Source organism: Trichoplax adhaerens, genomic scaffold, assembly GCF_000150275.1.
Source record: "Trichoplax adhaerens TRIADscaffold_11 genomic scaffold, whole genome shotgun sequence".
NCBI classification, from domain to species: Eukaryota; Metazoa; Placozoa; class Uniplacotomia; order Trichoplacea; family Trichoplacidae; genus Trichoplax; species Trichoplax adhaerens.
The window spans coordinates 1,476,198-1,501,558 of NW_002060953.1; the positions used below are offsets into that span (position 1 = coordinate 1,476,198).

General features: G+C 35.1%; 5 protein-coding genes across 5 annotated transcripts; 2 read left to right on the forward strand and 3 right to left on the reverse strand.

The window, feature by feature from the left end:
- Nucleotides 1-741: 741 nt before the first annotated feature.
- Nucleotides 742-5,380, reverse strand: TRIADDRAFT_29458 (uncharacterized protein; the record flags this gene model as incomplete). Its single annotated transcript, XM_002115591.1, has 11 exons — nt 742-877; nt 978-1,108; nt 1,253-1,354; nt 1,471-1,576; nt 1,733-1,859; nt 2,000-2,118; nt 2,443-2,593; nt 2,884-2,938; nt 3,829-3,902; nt 4,197-4,264; nt 5,244-5,380. 11 exons carry the CDS (start codon nt 5,378-5,380, stop codon nt 742-744), a joined length of 1,206 nt encoding a protein of 401 aa, XP_002115627.1.
- A 2,355-nt stretch (nt 5,381-7,735) lies between these two features.
- Nucleotides 7,736-9,501, reverse strand: TRIADDRAFT_29634 (uncharacterized protein; the record flags this gene model as incomplete). The annotated part of the gene is made up of 4 exons (XM_002115592.1): nt 7,736-7,945; nt 8,121-8,348; nt 8,650-8,874; nt 9,406-9,501. The coding sequence occupies 4 exons, from the start codon at nt 9,499-9,501 to the stop codon at nt 7,736-7,738; spliced, it is 759 nt and encodes a 252-aa protein (XP_002115628.1).
- A 2,074-nt stretch (nt 9,502-11,575) lies between these two features.
- On the forward strand, nt 11,576-13,632 carry TRIADDRAFT_64192 (uncharacterized protein; the record flags this gene model as incomplete). Its single annotated transcript, XM_002115491.1, has 7 exons — nt 11,576-11,708; nt 11,784-12,004; nt 12,275-12,445; nt 12,616-12,650; nt 12,724-12,798; nt 12,883-13,093; nt 13,181-13,632. The coding sequence occupies 7 exons, from the start codon at nt 11,576-11,578 to the stop codon at nt 13,244-13,246; spliced, it is 912 nt and encodes a 303-aa protein (XP_002115527.1). The 3' UTR covers nt 13,247-13,632.
- A 497-nt stretch (nt 13,633-14,129) lies between these two features.
- Nucleotides 14,130-18,257, reverse strand: TRIADDRAFT_59549 (uncharacterized protein; the record flags this gene model as incomplete). Its single annotated transcript, XM_002115593.1, has 12 exons — nt 14,130-14,173; nt 14,355-14,469; nt 14,823-14,928; nt 15,025-15,135; nt 15,242-15,345; nt 15,455-15,522; nt 15,697-15,840; nt 16,020-16,064; nt 16,351-16,492; nt 16,587-16,656; nt 16,864-17,122; nt 18,029-18,257. The coding sequence occupies 12 exons, from the start codon at nt 18,255-18,257 to the stop codon at nt 14,130-14,132; spliced, it is 1,437 nt and encodes a 478-aa protein (XP_002115629.1).
- A 5,421-nt stretch (nt 18,258-23,678) lies between these two features.
- Nucleotides 23,679-24,239, forward strand: TRIADDRAFT_29750 (uncharacterized protein; the record flags this gene model as incomplete). The annotated part of the gene is made up of 1 exon (XM_002115492.1): nt 23,679-24,239. One exon carries the CDS (start codon nt 23,679-23,681, stop codon nt 24,237-24,239), a length of 561 nt encoding a protein of 186 aa, XP_002115528.1.
- Between the last annotated feature and the right edge of the window lie 1,122 nt (nt 24,240-25,361).

Sequence of the window (25,361 nt, forward strand, 5' to 3'; positions counted from 1 at the left end):
TCTTTCATATTGGTGTAACAGATCTGGCAAAATCATGTCTAATTTGTTGCAGCCAATTAGTTACAGGTAAGCACTGGTAAGATGTAACTATACACAATTTTTAAAATTGCTGAAGGGTACATGATAACTTATGTTAACACGCTACACGTATGATCAAATCCAATCATGACATTAATGTGTTGTAATTGAAATGTGCATACATAAACATTTACAGACCATAGCAATAGGAGGCAATCGTTAATTCACACTTTTTAATACCCAGAAATTGAAAATTTTGTAACATACAGTACAAAGGTTTCTGAGTGAATTCCCCTTATCAAAGGAGATTAAGTATTCGACATATTATGTATAGGTTTATTTATTTAGATATAATTTTTGTGATGATAAATTGAACTGTAATGTTAGATTGAATTAGAGTTGAGAATTGTGAAACAATCTCAGCAATACTATATTATGTAATTAATAATATCAAAACTCGAATACAATAAGGTATAGGTTATGTTAATTATTATCGCGATGACAGTATCCTACATTGATATTACGTTACAGTACGAGAATTTTATCACATACAGTACATCCATTTGAATTTGTGTGCATCCTAAATAATACAAGTGCTTTCAGTGGTCAAGATATTACAGTAAATATTTCTTTCATTGAGGCAAGCTATCTTTCATGACTAATTCTACGTTCCATATCTGAAAAATAAAAAAAGAAAGGAAGATTAAAAGACTTTCTAAGTGGTTACTGCTTGTTACCGATTTCCCATACTTTAATTGATCTATCGTTACTGCAGGTAACAAGCAAATGCTTGCCATGATGGTAATTCATGGAAGAAATGCCACATTTCGTGTCAAAAAATGTGGCTAACGTTTGCCGACTGAATTAAATAGACAAAAGCATTTCAAGTATTAAGAATACAGTTTACTAAAAATTATTGTGAGATATACAATAAAAGTATTATAAATATTCTAGCTTACTCTGCGTCAGTTATGGTTTCATAACAATCGTTGCATACACGAACTGGAAATTCAAACCCTAGGGATGGCATTACAGACGTGTTTTCACTGCATTTGGCGCAGACTGCTATACCACATTTGCGACAATGATGCTGCAAATATCATTAAAACTAGCAGTTAAATTTAAAGATTTACAACAAGCCACTTCTGAGGCTTTATGTATTGCCATATTAATAGCAACCGTTCAATCTGTAGGATCGCGCTAGAATGCAGATATTGACAAATGTTCAAGATACCTGTCGAAATCCAATCTTTTTTTCACTCCACATTTGCTTGACATTCCAAAAAAATGGAACATCGCAACGCTGACATGAATCAGATTCAAGCCACTCTTTCGTCTTTAAGTAAGAATAAATGAAAACAAAACTGAATTGGTTGTGAATGAGTGGATCGGCAATCTTGAAATAGCGATATTATAATTTAAATTGATGGGCAGTACTATTGCTTTACATACCTCAACTCTGTCTACATCCATTTTCCATGTAACTATGAAGCCATCATCGGCAACTGAAATTAGCTTGCTTGCCTCGCGAACATAGTGGAGTGCCCGTATTTTATCGCTTTGGGTAATAGCAAGTGATCCATTGTGAGAGTAAGTCCAGATGAGGAGGAGGCCATCAGTACAACATGTAATGAGAACGGTAATTTATGTAAGTCAATAAAGTGCTCTTTAAAACACCCAATGATGGCAGCTTTTTCTACGTTATGCTACAAACCCGTGTCCATGCAATTGGTAAACGGTGCCTTTTCTACCTCCGATATCCCAGACCAGAATAGTTCTGTCAAAGCTTCCTGAAAATAATAACTGTTTATCGGGATCCCAAGCTAAACAGCGAATACTGCCTATAACCGAATAGGAAAAATACGTCGTATAATTCAGCTGCAATGCTGGCCATTTCATATTTCAAATCATATCATCAAGTATAATTTGCAATCCAGAAGTAAATGATAAGACTTTATTATTATTATCTTGTCTCAGATACCTGAATGGCCTTGTAACGTTGTGACGGGCACCAAACTAGAATTATTGTCTTTAACTCGTAACACAGCGATGCTGCCGCCATAATCACCAACAAAGATATGCTTACTATCTTGATCAAATCTGTAATTTCAGTTAAGGCAAAATAGACTGCGGCATGATCTCCATGTTACGCTTATTTTTAAAACTACGTAAACGTAAAACATTATGGGATATCAGTTCAAGTTCTACCCATATACAGCCTATTGCAATAAATATCAACATTCTTGAACTCTATTTCTACGCCGAAAATTAAGTATCGAGAGATTACTTGGTGGAAATTCTATCACGGGCGCTATACATAAACTTCAACTAAAATGTCTAATTCTAAGTTAGCTATCTGTGGTAGATCTTGAGAACGTCAACTTTAAAAAATAACTGCTATACAATTTATTATTGGATGGATACTCAAGAGCAATGCACCAAGCATTAGCCTGATAACCGCCTAAACGTCGACCAGTTTCACAGCAATGCCACTGCATATATTTGTCTCGACTGACACTTAACAACCAATTTAAATTCGGACTGTAAATTATTCCATTAACACGTCCTGAGTGGGCTAAAGAGAATAAACGAAATATTCTTTATATTGTAATAGAGAGAGAGAGAGAGAGATGTCACAGCACTGTCCTAATTACACTTGTCTATTCGATATCTCTATGTATGTTCAATTACAGTGGGCTAACCATCATAAATAAAATCAATTGACTTCATCGAGTATATGGCAATGTTATTCGCAACTTCTACAATTTACTCAATAATATTAAGGACCGTGATATACATGGGGTAATTACTCTTTGCTCGTTAGCATATGGGATTGCAAGAAAGCAATGAAGAAATTCATCTTACCGGCATAATCACGCTTGTGAGTTATTTTGTTGAAATCTTCGGATAATTCAAATTCCTGTATGAATAGTGCAAATAAAAGGCGTCATTAACTGCACAATTACAAGCTATTAACTAGTACAACATTAGGATTAAAATTTACTGCGGAATGTCTCATTTTCCTTTAGCTAAAGTAAACGAGCGATTGATGGGATAAATCAGACCGTCAAACAATAGCATAAAGCGGTTGCAACGGACATTTATTCCTCTATCCATTTCAGCAAGAAAGATACACATTTATGCTTTTGTTCATGATGGATGAACGTTTTCCACTATGCTGAGCAAATAGACTGTCATTCTAATTAATGTAGGTCTTGTTCAATTCGATCTGACTTTCTAATTAGTAAATTTTGCTGTTAATAATGCTCTAATGAAAAGTGGGCATGAGTTACTTCAATAGTAACTACAGACATCAAATGATGCATAAAATTGTATTCTTGTTCGTTTGCATAGCTCTATTTGTATGAGGGAATAATCCATTCAAGTGACGATAGCATCATTAGCGAGCAATGAATTACAACATCGGCACTGAATGTTTTTGACATGATGTTTACTTTTCAGTCAGCGTAAGTTTACAGCACTACAAAATGAAACTATTCATTCTTGTCAACTAAAAATCAACGGATCCATTTTTGTCATGATACGCTCACAAAATGTAGTTAGGGTTTTATGCATACGTGTATATACAGTCAGAATTTGAGTTCTAGGTTGATCTGATCCATCGGTTAGAATGGAGTACAGTTGGTGAAGATGATCAGTTAAGCTTTGAATACATCAAGGTTACCCTTTGTATTCAATTAATCTTACTTAGCGTTACTATTAATAAACATTTTTCATTATAATGGGGCTTGAACTAGTCCGTGATTGAAAATTGAGAGAAAAAGGTTGATTCAATTGAGCAATTCTTACCGAAATCAATCCGGTCTCGATGCCACAAAATAACTTTCTATCTTGACTGCTGAAATAGAGAGCGGTGACAGGAGCTAGATAAAAATAAGGAAAGCAAGATTGAGAATAATTTGATCAAGCTAAATCATTGGCTGTTGATAAGCTAAAAATGATCATGATAGGACTACTGTAGGGATGTAGTATTTCTAAAAGCAATCAATGTATATTTTTATTCCTTGGTAAGATAAAGTACGAGTATAAACAGAACCAATATTAAATTGGAAACTTTATCCATAGCAAAACAAACGCCAGTAAGGCGGATAAAAAGAGTGATGGCGACGATAAGCCCTAAAGATAAGCAGAAAAATGTCGCTAATGATGCTACCTACCGCTCATGGTATGACAAATACTCGGCCAATATTGACCACTGTCTCGCTTGAGCCAAACCATGACATTGCTAGCAAGAATAAGAAAGATTGATTAACATGAATACTGTCAAATCATCGTTGGGAGAGACATTTTATTGCGATAATACAATATCATCATCGTTGTCATCGCAGGTTTCGAAGAATACAAATCAAAATGAATTAAATTTCCTTTCAATGGCTCTTTGCATTTTTGAACTGTATTCTCTCATCAAATCGATTCTACATTATCTACAGTCGATAGGAGAGTTCCACATGGACAATCGTTTGACTATCCCCATGGATTGTAAGTTGAAACTCGATAAGATGAGAAGGAAAGTGCAAGTGCAATGGAGGTTAATCTGTATCCGATAGGGCACTTCATGATTGCAGTAGAGTAGTAGGAAAATGAAGACCAGTCTTAACATTAGTCTCTCTTTCTAGTCGATGTTGGTCGTGGTTGGAATATTTCTACTCTATCACCGCTATTCCAACTACTTGGTATTTTCATGGTAGGAAATGAGATCCGTCTGGATGGATCTCGTATCTTGACCATGGTGGAGAATCCTGTATGGACTTATGCCGAGTAGAATACTATTGTACAACGAAATGGGATAGTAGAAACAAAAATGATGATGCTTCGTTCTATCCATAGAGTCGTTCAGGCCATTGACCGACATCTTACCAGTCTAAAATACTTTGACAAAGGTTGGAAATGCTATCTTGATGGAGATACTAGTCGTTTTGAGTCCAGCAATACTTCCATCAACAAGACAAAACTACTGGATTACAGTAAGGCATAGAAAAATAGCCTTGGCATCACAACAGAATAGCAAGACGACACAATCGACACAAGAATTGTCGTTTGCGATTCCCCCCCCGCCCAAGTTAAATCACGATCACTCCAACTGCAGTCACTTAAACTGGGCGATGATGGATCCCTACTACTCCTCCTTAAAACGATTATCCAGTGGAACTATTCCTACTCAGCATCGACCATTGCTGGCAGCCATGATTGAAAACATTGCCTACCGATCATCACTAGCGCTGATGACACCATCTTCTTCGGGTATAATAACTGCTGCATTGAGGGTACCGTTGATCCCTTCCAGTTTATTCAACAGTTCGGGATTATTCAAACGAATTCCATCAATGACTGCGGTAGCCATTACTGCAGCAATAACTCAATAATCAATAGCAAAAGACGATGCAAATGGAGCCAAAAATGGGAAAATCACTTGGGCTTTGGACGATTTCTTTCTATGTTGACTTTTTCCCCTTGATGCAGGCACTATACCACGCTTGATTCGCTAGCGAGTATCCTCGCCTTGACTAGCCGATCGGACGATGGATGGAGTGGAAACCACCTTCCCAACGACCTCTTTCATACAGTACCCTCTCAGTGTTCCTCACCACTGCCTGCCGGCCTTAGCGATGACGTATTCCATCAACCGATCCCAAACAGTACTCGCAACTGGACCTCTTTTTTTGTATACAGAATTTTTATTGTGACTAAATGGTTAGCTTATTCAACTAATTATTGATTACTGTTTGAGTATGTAGATACCAAAAACGAATGGAGGAATATAGTCTACAGTTGACGCTGATACTAGGGTGAAGGAATTCATGGTTGATATACAGATAGTGAGTAAAAGCTTATTACTACTCTAGTTCTTGACTACTGTTTGAGTAGAGAGACTACCGATAATCTTTGGGTACCAGTACCGTTCCGGAACGGCTCATCGCATCCATGCAGTACTGTACACAGTATAGCGATTTCCATCTCTCTGTCATGTCCTAATGCTCAATCAAGAATAATGATAATAATAATAATAATAACAGTAGTAATAGTAGTCGTAAGTCTTAAGTGAGTAGCATTGACCGAGGCTAATGTTTGAGTAGAGAGACTACCGATAATTTTCGGTACCAGTACCGTTCCGGAACGGTTCATCGCATCCTTACAGTACTGTACTGTACACTGTATGTACAGTATACAGTCCTGAGAATCGATTTCCATCTCTCTGTCATGTCCTAATGCTCATGGCTCAATCAATAACAATAATAATAATAATAATAATAGGAATAATATTAATAACAGTAGGAATAGTAGTCATACTGTATGTCCTAAGTGAGTAGCATTGACCGAAACTACTGTTTGAGTAGAGTGAATACCGATAATCTTCGGTACCAGTACAATACTGGAACGGTTCATCGCATCCATACAGACAGAGAGATGGAAATCGATATACAGTACTGTACTGTATATCGATTTCCTTCTCTCTGTCATGTCCTATTGCTCATTGCTCAATCAATAATAATAAATAATAATAATAATAACAGTAGCAATTGTAGTCGTATGTCCTAAGTGAGTAGGATTGACCGAGTTATGTTAACAGAGTAGAACACATGTACAATTGCATTAGTAGCATTTGGTATTCGAATATTGCACTTGCAATACTTGATGTATTTTGTGCAGTAATAAGATTTTGAAAATTAGTTTTATCACTGCGAAATCAAGGTTAAAAAGTTGAGAGAAACGCTTAGTTATGGGATAGCTTGCATGGGACTTGTAATGAGAAAGAGATGCCCGTACACTGGCATACTCAGATCCAATTGCATAGCACATGGATGCTATTTGCCTAGCCATTTCTTCTCGTATGACTACAGGGATAGGCATTGTATTATACAGTAGCATATCAAAAGAGTGACAAGCTTCTCGGCGAGAAGCTAAATAGAAACACGCTATTCTGGAGATAAGCACAAGTTAATTACTACATTTGCAGCCATTCAGCTTACTGTGGATGTGAAAGATACACACTGTTTCTGATATCCATGTATTCAACTGGATAGACAGATAGACGAAATTCAGTGGTAGTGCATGGCTTTTCCTGAACCCTAATTAACGCTGACTTTATAAAGAAACACCATTTTATACTGCACACGATCACTGTATTCCCAAATACTGAATTACTGTCATGAGCTGAAATCATGGCATCAGCCATACGACGTACATTGAAGTCGAATAGAAGAAAGTATCTATATCGAGGATCAGTCTATCCATTACAACGATATTAACAGATCTTTATTTTCTTTCCAATGGCTAGCGTAGATGACCAACGCTTTCAAATAGTGAGCGTACTCGGTTGTATGTAGAATATCGCGATACGTAAGGCATTGAAAGTATAATCTACAAGATAAGGATATCCTGCGATTTTTTTCATCACGCTACAATTATACGACAGTAATGATATAGTATATATTTTATTCAGGAACAGCACTTTCATGCACCCATAAATTATAATATGCTCCCAATAAGCAATCATTAAAGATAGTAGACAATGTATTAATAGATTCCATTTCATTTATATATAAGAGAATTACATAGGTCAATACATTGATATCACAATGTCATTGCAATAAAAGCAATTGATTCTTTCACTTACTATCTACTTCACATTGAGGTCAATATTACGTGTATGTACGTATTAGCCTCATAAAATAAGGCACTTTTGCAGCTTGTCGGCCTATTTTTGATTAATCTGAAATTCCGAAACAGACTTTAACATTTCCTCACTTACAATAGGCTGAAATAACTTATCTCTTTTATTAAAAACATAACAAGTTGCATCTTTAATATCAAACCACAACGAGTATAGCTTTACGGTTCCGGCTGCAATTTTCTCCTTCATAAAGCTATAAGAATTGACGTGTAAAAGTTGCTGCAACGTATTAATCTGTTGGCAGTATTACAAGTAAATGATTCAATATCGAGAAAAAATCCACGATGCGACAAGCTCAAAGTATTGTGGATGAATGCAGCAGTCTATAAGTTATCGTAATTTTTAGTGCTTGATGTTCATTTTGCAGTAAATACGAGCAGAATGATCATAATATCCATTTCGAGTGTACCTGAGATAACTGGTCCTTTGGCAATAGGTTTTGGTTAATATTAGCTTCGAATTTTAAACCGTTTTCATTAAATTCTAAATGCAATGGTTGGTCGCTATTCGATCGATCAACGAGTGTCGTCTTTTCCCATTTAGTGTAAGTCTGACTAGCAAATCGATAGATCCAGTCTAACACAAACGATGATTCACTAGGCGCAGTTCCGCCTAAAGAGTGCAATCCGTCCATCGCCTGCAATTACGAATTTATTAATTAGTTCTAAACGCTGATCATTTATATTGATCTTTCACAGGATAAGAGTGTAGCCAAGGCTCTCCAAGCTTCTAAAATCAACAGTCAATGTTTAATCATCCTATCATTTCGGTTACTGATAGTCAATTCTAATATTATCGTCCTACAGCGCTTGCAAAGGATTGTTCTATTGCGTAGACGTTAACAGTAACAACATGATATTACCACAATCGATGTCATCGCTTAGCCAGATATGATTGGCGAAGTGAGTATCCCACTAGAAATGCATGAGGATACTAACCTTACAATCGGAGTGTCCACACACCACAACAGAGCTGACTTGATTGCGAACACAAGCTAGTTCTAAAGCAGCAGCCTCTGCTGGTGTCCAACGTTCGTATATAAGTTTAGAATGGGGAACAATATTGCCTGCATTTCTAACAATGAAACTTTCACCAGGCGCAATGGAAGCAATGTTGGATGGAAATACCCGACTGTCCATGCAGGTAATGAAAATGCAGCTTGGCTATAAAGGCAGAGAAGATTGATAACCAATTAAAAAGTATCCGGTCTAAGTATCGATTGAAATGACAGTATAGGCATTACTGAAGTTGTAAGTAATTAGCATGGACTGTCTTCTAGTGGTCCAATGGTCAATAGTCATGATTATAGTACATTCTAATAGCCCAGTTATCCACATGTTGTGCACTGTTCTGTACAGTATATTCCATCTTTTAATTGAAGTAAGATACTGATGGGCACAAAATACCAAGTTTTGCAGAACTTTGGCTTGTAGCTCAACATGTCTACGGAATAGCATGGCACTAACACTGTTACTTTACTGTATTGTTATCCCATTGAATTATCTGTTATAATTGAACTAAGTTCTGTGAGGTAGGTATGCTAATCCTGTTGATTGCATCAACTGGTGATCCTTGTACGCTGGCTAGAACAACTGCTCGATATGATCATTTCAACCACTGTACAAGTCGATTTGTCCACGTCAACGGAATCACTTGCCGTTGCAATTTATCCAGCAAAAGGGTATGCAACTTACCTGCACTTTTTCAGCTACCTGAGCATACAGAGTCTTATTGGCAGAACTTAAAGAGGCTGAATACCGTAAAACCCCACGAATGACTTTCTCAATCATCTTTGATACAGTATTTCCAACTGGCGTGGTAGTCCCTAGAATCTGTAGATGGAACTAACGTACAGTAAGCTTGCGAGATCGATCATCGATCGGATTCGATTTTGCATCAAGTTTGTTCTCTAGTCAACATTGCAATGGTACCAGTACAGTGTACAGTACTGTACGTACAGTATTGTACTGTATGATGGTAACGATGGCAAAGTAGTGTACACTGTACAGTACAGTACGGTACAATGTACAGTACTGTACAGTACATCAAATACGATCTGCTCTACCGTACACGGTACAGTACAGTACTTCAGTGTCTTGTACTGTACACTGTACAGTACAGTACAGTACAGTACTGTAAACTGTAAGATACAGTACATGTACTGTACAGTATACTGTACAGTACACACGACGGTGGGCGTCAAAATACAGTACAGTACAGTACAGAACAGTAAAGTAGACTCAGTACATACTGTACAGTAGTTTACTGTACATACTGTACTGTACTGTACTGTACAGTATGATGGTAACGATGTTAAGGTACTGTACAAACAGTACAGTACAGTACTGTACACTGTACAGTACAGTACATCAAATACGATCTGCTCTACCGTACACTGTACTGTACAGCACAGTACTATAAACTGTAAGATACAGTACATGTACTGTATACACACGACGGTGGGCGTCAAAATACGGTACAAAACAGTACAGTAGACTCAGTACATACAGTAGTGTATGAAGGTAACGATGGTAAGGTACAAACAGTACTGTATACTGTACAGTACAAACGACGGTGGGCATCAAAATACTGTACGGTACAGTTGACTAAGCGCATAGTGTGATATGTACTGTAGACATCAGAAAGGGTAGTTGTACCCGATGTAGCTTCCCATACGTGAGTCCAGTCTCAGTCAAAGCGAGACACGTCTTCCGTCATCATGGCAACCGCCATCCAATCTTTCTGACTACTCGACTTCCACGACTATCGTCGCAAACCAATAGTTGGCTGCAAGCCGTTATTTTCGAAACGAGAAATCAAGGTGGCGAGTAAAGTAGTCGAAGCTTGACCAGTCTCAAAATAATCGTTTCATATTCTTGGTGTACACTTGCACGATCAGTCTACAACTTTCCTCCAGTCTTAGTGCTTAGTTGTTGTTGAATTATTCCCTTATTTGGACGATATTACTATCATCGAATAACAAGCATCATTCAATGTGCAATGGAAGGTAAGTTACATACCTGTCCATGGATTACTGGTATGACTTGAATGAACAAGGGCACCAGTGCCATCCATCAAGAGCTGTATTTTAAACCGATCATATACTTTACTAGACGTAGAATGGTAATCCTTCCCATCGAACACAAGATAGTATGGCTAAAATACAATACATCCCATTCTATCATGACCATGCCTACTAGACAGTACAGTATAGTGTATCCCAAACAGTTTGGAGAGAGACGCATACAGTAGTTTTAAAGTAGGGATAGCTTAGCGTGGTTGTCGGCAATCAATGACAGGCTACGCATTCAAGCTGGAGCAGTAAATCATTTCACTAGCTTTGTCCAAAACGACATGATTGTTCAGGATGACTTTATTCACTTTTGTACAGCAGTAAAATGGACGCTCGAGATGTTATGGACTGTTGACATTAAATTAGATTAGTTAATACAAGTCGTGTTAAGCGCAACTACGAGCATGGACAATTCATTTTATTGGATGCCCTTCGACACTATCTGTTATAGTAATAACCCATTAGCTACCATAGTAAATCATGGTATACTTGCTTTGATTCTGTAAAAATTAGTCTGCCATGAAAGGATTATGGGTTAATAAAAGTAGCCATCATAATACGATCGTACCCTACTTCACGCGATCGGCAGTACCAGCGATATTAGATGCAGTAACACCTTATTTAAAATTCATCATGGTTTGTCGACTTGATCACCCTTCTGCTCTAGTGTGTATTTTAACTGAACGCTAATATGTCAATGAATGAAGATTGTTCCAATGAATACGTCGATGATTGTTGCAACAGCGAGTTATTTAATTAGAGACGAATTATTAGTGTAAAGATAGTAAGTTATGATCGAACATGATCGTCAAGTCAAGTGCTATGACGAAAGTGAAAATACAGCTGATACTATAATTGGAGTACTTGCCTACTACAGGATTGACATTTGTATAAATTGTCGTAGTAAAATGTTCAGATCGAAAGGTCTGTCATTTTCTTTACAATCTTACTTTGATTAAACCAATGATCGTTCATAGGATGTTAATTAATGTTGTTAAGGTTCTAATTATGATGGTCGAGGTCGTGGTAGAGGTAGAGGCAGACGCAAGGGTCGAGGTCTGAATAGAGGTAACGGTAGAACAGCCGCTAACCGTAGTAATGATGGAAGAAATGAGGATACTGACACATCCAGAGGTGAGAATCGTTTTGTCAATAATACAGATAGACCAAGTAGGGGTGCTTCAAGAGGTGGCAGACGTGGAAGAAGAGGTGGACCAGCGGTAAGTAATATATATATATACCTTTCAAGCTAAGCAAGTGTAGCGTAATTGTTAGAATCTAGCTATACACTATGGTCTTATTATCATGTGGATACATTGTAAACAGGCATATCTATAGAACATTGTACAACATGGACAAATTTTCAACTGTGAATGACATCAAAATAATCGCTTTAGTTAACACTTCAACTCCATATCAAATAGATGCACAACAGTGTTTTCAATGAATACTAATTGATATCATTATTTACCACTATGAATACATATTAGTATTACTCACAGCCGCAATACTATGATGATGAATTCCAAGATCAAGTGGAATACGATGACTTTGATGATAGACGATTAAATAACCCCCGCAATAGAAATCGGCAAAATAGAGATGCCCATATAAGCAAGGCAAGACAGGCAAATTTAGCAAAAAAAAGGAATTTTTATAAAGTAAAGTCACTAAAATAGAGAGTATCGCACAAAAGTTGATGAAGAGGCTGTACTTCTCTAAAGAAAATAGTTTCACGTAACTTTCAACCATTGTAGTTACTTCAGGCCCAGTAGCCAGGTAATAACAGTCTTATCTGCTTTTCATTTATCTGTCATTGATGAAATTACAGAATCGAAATGAAGAACGAGAAAGCTCTGGTAATAGGTAAGCCATTAAATTATGTCTTGATAGTATGGCTCAACTTTAGGTAAGTTTTGGTGTATCTATAATTTCGCAGATATAACAACCCTGACGGGCAAATGTTAACTATCACCATTCCAAATCCTGACGCAATCATGAACACCAAATTCAGGTAATTTTATTTAATGAATAAATAAGGTCGACATTATAAAATGATAACAATATGTGTGCAATTCATTGTTTAATCTATATGAAGAACTAGTGGTCGCAGTTCTGAATCAAAATCAAGAAGTAGAACCTTTCCTCCACGTTTTCGGGATAAACAACCTATACAAGACAGTCAACAAGTTATATTCGTTGCTCAAGATAATGCGAGAAGCAGATCACGCGGAAGAAGTCGACGTAAATATCGAGGTAGAGGCCGAGGAAAACCGCAAGAAGAACAGAATTTTCGTTCAGAAGATCAGGTTCGATACACAAGAATTGCGTGAATAAATTCATTACAACCGTAAAAATTTACTCTTATCAGTATTGCTTTTGACTTTCCCTCTCAGTCCTACAACGCAACAGAAAGAGAGGTGGCATTCATCCCTAGCGGCCGATCTGTTAAAATGTATTAGAAATAGCCGAGATTCTTCACGAGGATCATGAATCAGGATAACAAAGTTTATTTCCCAATTTTTTCAGTGTAGATACTTGCTTTAGGCAATTAATATCATATTATATGTAGAGTCTAATTAATTCATTGTTGTAAATGAGCAAAATTTATGATAGATTTAGAAAGTTTAGTAGCTCATCATTTATTCATCTACTCGTATTGGGTGCGTTATTTTATCATGCCTGGCAACTGCCAATCCATTAAGAATCAATGCCATTGAAATTACACCAAAACGGTACTATCAATACGAATATGAACTAAATCAGTTATCCCTTGCTCATATTTTATTGTGTATTCAATGGATGTTCGTAATGGTAGTATCTTATTGCAGTCGCATTGTTAATAACATTATTTTCAGCAGGTTTTTAATTAATAGCAATATAAGACTGCTTTCTTTCAATTGTAGAATATTGTATGAGTTTCAATAGTATATAAAAATAATCATCACCTGTAAAAGTTTAAAATTAATGTATATTATTTTTAATATTATCATCATTTTCATTATCATTCAATGATTTTATGAATTTTGATGTTCAAGCTGCGGGTTGATTAACTTCGGCTGCAATTACGAAGCGTCGAATAAAATTGTGTATCAGACATGAAAATCAAACTTGTGTCTTATTATAAAAGTGAGAGAATAAATGGCATACGATAATTATATTCTCAACTGGTAGGACAGTTACAAATTCTGATTGCTGACTGATGTGGGAATTTTTTGCACCATCAATCAAACCTAATGTTCACGAGGTGTTAAGAAGCCTATCCGAAATAAGACCCCATGGCGTTGCTTTATTTCGTTCACGTTCTATCTTCGTGATACGGCATATTAATTTCATTTTTATATCTTACGTGGCCATATTCTCACGCCTTCTCTCCAATTTAATTATCCCTAAATTAGCAAATAGCAATTTAACATAAAATAATTTATTTAGGTATTTACTCAGTACCGATAAAACCGAGTCTGTTTTCCAAACGCAGTTTATTAATCAAAATGTTATAATTAAAATTATTCATGGCATAATATTTTAAAGTCAGAGTAATCAATTTATTCACAAACTACAGCTACTTACAGGTTAAAATCATGCCTAAAGCCAATAAACCAATTAAGACACAATTTGCGATTAAAGTATGGGATGGACGATTAAGAATTCTGTCCATGATACTTATTAATGATATTCCAAAGATCTGATAAAACAAAAATTATACTCTGAGGTAACAAGTTTATCTACCGTTTGCAACGAAGGAATCAACGATGAGCTAATCATCAGGATTGCCCTCCTTATTGCAAGCGCCAAACATTAAATGAAAACTCAGTATTGTAACTATCTCGTAGACACAGCAGTAGTCTAACCTCTTTTCAAAGTATTACTTAAGAACTATTGCATTAAAAACCGTCAGGCGTAACAGTAATGCAATGAATAGAGTTTTAGTCTCTAAGATTCGAAATCCACTCAGTCAAAATTTGAAAACGACTCTACTGTGATTTTATGTTAAACTAGCAATAAATCATAAATCTATTTATGTCTAGTAAATCTAACCTGAGCAGAACAATTTAACAAACCAGATGATAGCCCTTCAGAAATAGGATACGTCATTTCAGCCGCAAACTCAAATCCAACGGGCAATATGGCCGTAGCAAAGAATCTATTCGAAAAAAAGTGAAGATTGCTTACGCACAAAGAATTCTTCGCTATGTCCAGCAATGAACTACTGTATAAATTATTCAAAATGAAGAATTACCCAAAAGCACCACAAATAAAATAAAGTACTTCAAGTTGTTTAAAATAAACTCCTAGGGTGAACGCTACAGCGGCGATGACGGAGAAAATGTAGAACGTGACCGTAGTCCCTCTATAGAGAATCATTAAGGTAGAAAACTGCAGTTCCAAGGACATACCATCATTTGAACTCAATTATAGGCGTATATGGTAACGAATCAAGAAGTGTAAATACTAACTTGAATCGCCTAGTCCAATCAAGCCAAAATCCAACCAGAAAGGCTCCAACTAGACCACTAATAATAAGAATAAAGCCCATAATACCCACAGCCACTTCTTGATTCTATTTCAGTCAGTGAAATTTATCAAAACGTCTAGTTTGGCGTATACCTAAGCCTAATCTCCTGCCAAGATTATATTTTTATTCATTAAATACAAGAGCATGCAATTACCGGTATTTCCGGTAAGATAATTTCGCCTAGAAGTGTCGAAATTGCGTAGTAGCTTCCAGTAATTATTCCTAAATATTTGCAAAATAGATTCGTAAATACTGTAGGCTCAATTTTATTGAATAGATTTACTTTTCATGATCCTGTACCATACTATCCGTTACGATATGATTATTACAAATGTAATCTAGAGAGGACAATCAACTTGCTGGCAACGTATTCTTCGAATAAAATGGATCACATACCATAAGATATTAACAGAAGCATAAAATTTCGATTCATTATTAGCATTTTTATGTCTCTCGTAAAGGGATGTCTAGGTGTAACGATGATGTGATTTTGATTCCCTGATATACTCTCTTGATCATCATCACGCGCTAACTGTAAGTCTAAGAAATAAAACGAAATTTAAATAAGTTACATATTAAATGCCTGATAGCAATCGCAAATAGTACTCTATTCAAAATGTGAAAAGATTACTAGCCTTTATGGCTATTAATACAGTCAAGAATGCAGAATCAAACAAATCATGACTACTTAAAATAAAGCAAACTACCCCCTGCGTTACCTAATACTGACGGAATGTTCTCGTTATCATTATATTGCGCAGTTCCTGTTAATGAAAAGTATAATTTCGTGGAATTAATACAGTTATAACCAGTGGATATTAAAGTGAGTTCAAGATCGTCTCTTAGAAACGGTATTATTAATCAACTATTAATGACAAATTTGGGTTCACCATAACGGACGTTAAGGTCCTTGCTGATATTATTATTCAATTTTTCCGTTCGTGGCTCTTGAGGAAATACTATATATTCATGATAAGATCATTAAACAGTTCAAGCAATTTAAATTTCAATAAAAAAAATCATATAAAGTGCGTGGTGGCACCAAAATACCTATGAAAATTAAAATGATGATGATCATGCATGAGCATGCTTGAGCTAATAGTAAATTCGATAAGTTATGGCTGAACACAGCTTGATTAATAACCACTGGGACCGATATAGGAGAAAGAATAAAGCCGATAGCAGATCCGACCTGTGGAATAATTCTGTTTAGTAAACGTATTAACGCACTAATTGAAATAGTTTGAGTTTTCGACAGATAACAATAATTTTTACTTAAAGCTCACCTGATTAGCAAACACAGCTATTGCTGTTGCTGCTGATCGCTGATTCATAGGAAACCAAATAGCTGCCAACCTAAGAATATTATAATAAATGTAAAAATTGATCCTCTATTATGAATAGTCTAGCCGAAGAAAAATGATATTCATACGTAAATACCAAGCTTTTTAACCTCCTATACTAAAATGACATCTGAAAAAAATTCTATCATTTTTATGCCAGAAATCAAATATTAAATTTTCTCACGACCAGCTAGGAACATGTCAGAAATAGAAAGCCTACTTTGCTGGAATTCCTAATGTGAAGGATTGAGCCAATGAAGAAACTATCTGGCCTACCATCAGCAACCAAAACGTATCAGGATGACTTCCTGAGTATCGTAACCATGCACCAATAGCATTTAGGAGTCCTCCATATGTAACAGCCGCTTTTAAACCATCCGTTTCCAGCAACCAGGTGGAAGGTAAAATAAATAGAATGTAAGTAGCCATGTATATTTGAGATAACCAGTTAATCGCCGTGGAAGTAACATTATAATAGCCTATCAAAGGCATCAATGAGTCAATCTGACCAATAACGCAATTGAGTGAGATCATATTGTGAATACACAGATCAATTTTAGAAATATGTGAATGAGGTATGGGTTCAGTTTTTATTAAAGAGAGACTAGTGGTGGTGGCTATTCCTCCTAGCAATGGAAAGCTCGTCAGTGTTGTAGTCATATACAGTAGTCTATAGGTGGGTGTCGGAAAGAATAAAGCTACCAGCAAGCTGACAGTAAATAACTTTCTAGCTGTAGTTTTAATTTCCTAGTTACAAATTTCATAGTAAAGTATTAAAGCCTATTCTATCGACAAATATCGTTGCAGGCAGTAGTTTGAATTTCTTAACCAAGTACTAACGCCTATTCTATGAGCAGATACAGTATACTTGCAACAACATAGCAATGTAGCAATGGCTTTAATCCCCTTGTTCTAAATTTCCCAACTGACTACTAAAAAGCCTACTGTATGAATATTACGCGTATGAGCAGATATCCTAGCGATAATCAAGCAATCTAGTAATTTTAATTTTCGTTATTTTGAAGGAGTTTCCTAACAGTACTAAAGCTTATCCTATGGACAGATACCTTTGCGACAATCAAAACAATTTAGCTGTAATGTTTAATTTCCTAACAAAGTTCTAAAGCCTATTCTATGGACAGATATCCAGCAATCACTGTACAGTATGCTCTATACTGTAGACTAGAAGGTGGAAAAAAATGCTGAGATTTCCTTACTTAGTATTTAGGTTAATGACTTCGGGGACAGTGAATTAGCATTGCTAAGCTGTTGTACCTTACTCGCTAAATTTTGCCAATTGAACTGCAGTTCTGTCATTGTGTGTTCAAACATGGCAATAATAAAATATAATGCAATAAATAGCAAAACGATGATGTAATGCAAACCTTCCAATTGCACAGCGATTGGCGCAAACGTTATCCATTGCATTCCATTGCTACCAGTTAATAACGAAAAAGCAAAGAGAGCCATAAAACGCTTACGTCGATTATCTTTACTAGTAAGAGAGTCATTTGTAGATTGGCACTCTTGTTTGCTATTGCTAGCGATGATTATGGGAACTGTGTCGGCGTTTTCATCGCTTTCATGAGTTACAACATGTTGTCGATTTTCCATAGGGATCATTAATTAGTTATGGATAGCACTATAGGTATACAATCTGTTTAGAGACTAGATTAGCCAAGTTGTCCTTGCTCTTGAAACCAAAAGATAGTCAGGGTATAACAACGTAAAACATGTACAGGATATGTATTAATTTCCACCAACCTTCGCGTACATAAAAAATGATTCTGTTCACCAATGTCGATGAATTGTTATACTTCCTCACACTGTTCTTGCAGTAGAATTATGCCAAACTATGTCTAATACCGTAATATCTTGACCCTGACGAATAAAAATGGAGACTTTGACAGGAGCTATTTGGTTGCAGCGAGTACAATCATCAACATATAATTTATCAACCACTTGCAATGGATGAAATTTGGGTTAATTTTTTCAATTTTGACCTAGTAAAATGATTCTTCTACTATAAAACTGTAACAAGCTGCAGTGAATGATATTTATATGCGAATGTAGCATGTTGATTTATTCGATATAGTTATATATCAATGTCCATCCAGCAAATGGGCAAGACAGCAATAAGCTTACGTTAATAAAATATTTCTTTCCACAATGAGTAATAGTGCCAGGATTGATAGACTACTGCCGCGATTGAAGGCCTAGTCTAACTTTGTAACTCGCTTTTCCAATTGGTTATAACGTTGATGTAATAATCAAGCGAACAAATTATTCCATACTGTCATTGGGCTTCACCAAGAAAGAATAACAAAGTACAGCGGTGGTGCTTTGCTTCCTTTTAGCTAATGTACTAGTGTACAAGTTCATTGCTCGTAAGTAAGTAACATGTCAGTATGAGGTAGAGTACAGTTTAATAACATGGACTGAATATTAATCGGTAGTGGCCATGACAGTGGACAGACATGACTAGACGACAGACATACGGTAAACGAAAGAGACGAGAAGTCAGTCAAGGTCTCATGGACTACTAAAAGAGCGAAATCCTCCTCTAAGTTTTGTCTCTTTTACTAAACCCATCCGTTTAATGATGATAGTAATAAAGGCAGAAGTAAGAGAAAAGATTTTTGCCTCTATGCTAAACAGTATACGGTACAGTAGTTGCAAAAAACGTTCACAGACCGTTTCAAAGTCTCCATAACCCAGACCGTATTTTAGCACCATTGCTTTGCCTCTAAAATGTCAAAAATAATGGATGCTCATTTTTGTATCATGCAAATCAACTATGGAGAACAGATTGTAATAATGCTTTTCTACTTCATGCCAATGAATACAAATACAATCATGATGCAAAATCGACGCAATTGAGTCATAATCAATTTTGTTACTTACTGTAGTTAACGTCAGAATTCTTACTACAATTTATCAAATACGACGCCAGACTACGAGCACTCTTTGGTTGAAATGGCTTATTGCATATGTGATCAATAGGATATAATTAATTAGTTAACTTCATCACCGACAACATACAGTACTTGCGATCGAACCTTGAACTAGAGTAACGAGAAACCATACTCCAAAAAAAAAAAATGAGGGACGAAAAGTGGCATTCAGTGCAAAAAATAAGAGGGAGGCACATCATTTTTCCGGCCATTTCACTTTAATAGGTTACCATGAAACCATTTATCATACTGCACAAAATCAATCTAGCTGCTAATTAATATATAATCAATTCGAATGTCATCTGCAAGCAGCCATCGACTGGTCTGCAATAGAAAGTGATGATTTTTGGTCTTTGAAGGGGAAGTAAGAAATTGGTATTTCTCACAATTTTAGCAAATATTTGAACCATAGGTGTGCCATTTCAACTGTACCGTATTGCGATGGACAAATAACGCTACAGTCAAAAATCAAAATAGGTTTCACAATAGTGATCTCTCTAAGTAGCATTATTGATTCGATTTTAGACCAGTACAGTACTTTCCAGTGACATTCTACTAATGGACTGTTTTCCATAATTTGTGGCTGTGATATTCAGTAGAAAGATGTTCTCGTGTTAGAGGTAAGCGTAAACATTTGACATAATAAAATGCCGATGAATGAGTTCATAACTAAATAACTACCGCTTGCTTCGCTGGGCATATAGAATTAATTGTTTAAAATGATTAATGCTGTTAATTTCAAAACTGGTATGATTAATTATTTAAATCCAATTTTATGGTGTTGCGCATTCTCTGGTAAATCTTCTCTACACTTTTATCAAATGCAATAGGGGGTAAGTTGGTTGTAAAATTATAATAGTAATGTTAAGATCTATGATATGAATTCAAAAAAAATTTCTTACGAAAGAATCACATATTTTTCATATAGTGCTAATATTACAGTTTACGTATTTATGCCTTGGGTCTATAAGTCAAAAACATATTTTGATATTTAAGCATTATATTTGGAGAGTTGTAACTTGTCATATTACAATGAATAGATCAAATCAAGATGGATGTTTCTATATTATAAATTTTACTTTTCAATATTTATTGAATCGACAATTCCAATGTATTTACAAGTGTTCATTATAATTTTAAATCATTTGTTATATGTGGCCATTCCAATCTATATATCCACCAAATTTACTGGAACGAACAGGGCGTAAGTTGATACTTAATAACAATAACTTATGATGATACGTATGTGTGCTACAGTATAAATTGAGCTAATTTATCTATTAAAGTAGGTAAATTTAATATAGAATGATGATACTGGGTCAGTTTTATATTGTATCAAACATCATACTGAGATAGTTATGTACTAAAAAAGTCTTATATTCGTAAAATATGGCAGCAGAAATCAGATAGCTGGTAAGATGCAGCTAATATTATAACAATAATAATAATCTAGACTGCCTTTATAATGAGAATATATTTGTTTATTTTGTTCTTACATAATTGAAGCAATAGCAGAATTATAAATATTAACGTTAAAGACTATTAGCACATAAAATTTGCTATTTTAGATCAATTTTCAACTATTAATTATTTTCTTATTAAGCCTAAAAATGACGAAAATTAACATTCCTAATAATGTAGTAGAGCATTAGTATTCAATATTCTTCATTCCACCATCAAAGTGAATTATTCTAAATTTTGTCTTGGCACGGCGACTACAATAACTCATTTTGATATGATTTGAAAAAAGTATTGAAATATCGTTAGGTTTTTAATATTTAATGCCTTTAATTATAAATCTAATCCTATTTTCATTTTATCTTTTTCATTATGCTTCATATTTAAAACAATTCATACCTTGGGTATTTGAAATTATATAGAAGAAATCATTTCGTCCAAAATCGGTATGTCCTCAATATAGCTATTAGAATTAGTATAAAAATGGAAGACTGCGCACCTGAAACCTATTTTTATAATGATTGTATCTAATATATTCTTAATAAATTTCTTAAAAATAAAACAGTAACTTGATAGCTTTCAGTTGAATAACAAAACTAGCATTAATCGTAAAGAAGAAATTGATCGACGGATGGAAGTACCGGTATCAACAACTGCCAACAAATTCCGTTCGCCTCAATTAATGTTAGCCTTGTAGTGATTAAATGTAAAACTGGAACGACTTTTATGACCATAATCTAGACTGAAAGCCAGTAATATGTTACCATGTTGACATTATCATTGTATCTTGTTCCGTTGAAACTAGTAACTTAGATAGTTTGTGCGTAGATCGATTAGTTGTACGAATTTTTGAAGTCTACTTCAGCATTTACTGTTAAAAATAATGGTCAGCTTTACTTTTAAAGCATACAGTATTGTTGTGCGTGGTGAATATAGACTTTAATGGATTAATAAAATCGATCAAAAAAGTACTACTATTGCAAGAAATAAACTGATTGCGTTATATTACTCAGTACTATCAGTTGGCTGAATACTACTTGAAAAGCTTTATATATTTCACATTCCATACGAAATATTAGTAGCGCTAAATAATAAGCTGCCTTATTCATTTTAGTGCTAAACCTTGGATTAAGACCAAAATCTTCTTTGCGTAATTTTGCATATTTTAAGGTTTTGATTAATATTAATAGAACAACCGCAGTCGTATAATAATATTTCCTGTAAAATCTATACGATCATTCTCTTTGCATTTGCTATTTATCGATGAATTTCATTAAAAAGTATTCAAAATTCTATCATTCCACACTGAATTTTTAAGCACACATTTATCGTAACTCCCCTAGCTGTTACGATAGCAAGCTTACTAACAGCTGATAGCAAGTTATAAACCTCGGACCTGACTGTGTCATATATGTAAATTATATAATCATTGCATCGCCGGTGTGTAGCTTTGCCTAGTTATGATATCAAATATAAACTATTGCGAGATAATATACTGCAGATTGAAAAGCATGCTAAGCTTGAACATTTAAACTATATATGGTCGTAGTATGAGCGTTTCAAAAGTACCCATTGCGATGGACTACTTTAAGCAGGTCTTCTTTTGGTTTTCCATGATACCTGTATACTATATGGTATACAGCAGAAGCAGGCTGTGACTAGTCACTCTTTTTGACAGACAGACAATTAGGCTCTAACTTTATCTCGTATACATATTTTGCCAAACCCTTCATAATGACAGTACTTCAGTATGGATAGTCGATTCTGAATCGAGCGATTTTTCTACATTAACAGTTGGTAATGTTACGTTAAATCTTATTATCTGTTACCAAGTTTAGCTTGATTACAGCTATATAAAATGTATTTGAATTAGCACGAGTGATTTAGAAAACAAATATGGAAGAAGATCTGTACTATGTTCCGTAACTATTTTCGACTTTTACGGTCTTATCTGGTTAGCAAAGTCCGTTAATCGATAATACTGTATAGCTCAGCAGGATTTACCGTTAATCGCATTAAACTAAATTATACATAATTGTCGATTAAAGCAGTTCCCGAATAATTATAAATGATATAGTCATGTTTTTATTTCATTTTGAGCCGTTTCAGCGGCATCTTTGGATATATCGTAGAAAAATTATTGGGTCTAGTGTATAATTTAGCGAAGTAAAAAACGACTTCACATAGGAGAAATCATGTTGCTTTATTAATTATTAAATTATACAGGATTACCGATTAATTCAACTACTTTAAATTCGTATAAATGTCAATCAGTGTTTTCTTTTACATATCGAATAGACAGCCGCGACATGCCGATTATGAACTCTATCTGAGTGTTCAAATTATTAGACAATGCTGTCAATTAATATGCCTAAAATGGAGCGTTTGGTATACATCAATTCTAAGGAGGTTCTTTTCAAAATTGCGAGGCCTTCCACGGCTCTTGGTGTGGAGCTAGTCAGCTGACCTTGTTTACTGGATTGCATAAGAATGTACTGCACATGCTCGGTAACAGGCCAACTGGATTGCTTGGAAACGTGAGAGAAACCAACCTGAACTCGTAGTCAAATTGGAGAACTTGGATATCATGGCCAATGTAACAACCGCAAATCGGAAGCCTCTTATGGATAAAACAGGACAAGCTCCTGCTCCAAGTAAAGATTATCATCAGTTATTGGTCACACATGAAGAAATTATCTGGCGATGGTGGAAAATTTCTATGCGAAATAATGCCATTGTTTTTCCAGGGGAAACTAAGATTCCATCGGAAGATTTCGATTACGATGATCGATTGCAGACTGAAATTTTGCGTATTTTTGGTAAGGAAACATTGGAAGAAGTAAGACGATTATCCATGTGTAAAGGCGATTGCTTAGCTAGTCTACCACTTACAGTATTGATGCAAATTATTGCTAGCTTGCCGCTGGAAGATATACTGATGTTATCCCAAGTCAATCATTACTTACGATATGTTACTTCGCTGGACTCGCTGTGGAAGGAAGTCTACATTAATTTATGTGGTGCACCAAATGAAGAAATACGCTCCTATGCTAATGAAAATGGCTGGAAGAAGACCCTATTTACAGATAAATTGAAATTAAGAGTTCAATTAGCACGAAGGAGGAAAGACATGGAATCACCCAAAGCGAATACGTTCATAACGTCTTCTGATTATATAAAGTAGTAAACTGTCAAACAACGTCATTAGCACGATTAGATACGATACCACCAGTGCGAATGCAATTTAATCCTTGTACTTAAAGTATCTTACAGCGATAGCTTGAATTGTGAGTATGACATAATTCAATAACTAAAACATCAAAAATAATCAGATACTCCGTTATCGCTAATTTACTTTGCCAAAAAATTATGAAAGTCAAACCGAAAAAAATTTGAACTGCCAATTTGTTAATGCTTAACGCCAACGATAGTCAGTAAATTGGTACCATTACTATATGACTAGTAGTTAAAGGAATTGTACTTAATTTACATTCTTGTAGATATTGACTAATATATTCTGCGGCTAAAGCAACTGTTAACCTGTTAGCGGATAGCTTAGATCATTATTTCTGTATCGCACTGTTCATAATACTTTATATCTTCATAACTATATTTAAGCATTGTAGTTAATTATTTTTAATTGAAAATGAAGACCAAATAACAAATATTATTCTTAAATGATATGAATATACAATTAATTCACGATGCATAATTTTATAATGATTTCGAATGCCTATTTATTACAGTGGATATTTTAACCTATAAAATTTTCATTTGTTGCGTATTAAATATGATGGAATAAACGTTCAGCTTTATAATGCATTGGTGTAGTAATTCCCTTCCATCTTTTGGTTTACCAAACTTGAACTGTACGCTACGATATACGCTTAAGACTTCTAAACGGTACTGAAATTTACGAACTCAGTATAGAGCTCGCTTTTTTAGGCAAGCCCGGTTTCTAGATACCTTACCCGACAGTTAGATTTCTAAACGTCAATGGGATTACCATTAATTTATTGGCTAAATCTTTGCATTAGGTCATTATAGTCATTATATAGCTTCTCACTAAATGTACCACGAATGATAGATTGGAAGTAAAATTTACGTCCATATGGTCCTATATGGATAATTCACCATGTTTAAATGCAGTATTGTATAGCTTTTACTGTCCTCTTAAGATTTTTACTATAACAAGTGTTTTAAAATAAAGTAGCGTCTCAAATTTATCCTATTAATATACAGTAGAGTAGTATCATCAATCTAATAATAATATTGGTCTTCACTCATTGCAGTATTATGCTGTTGT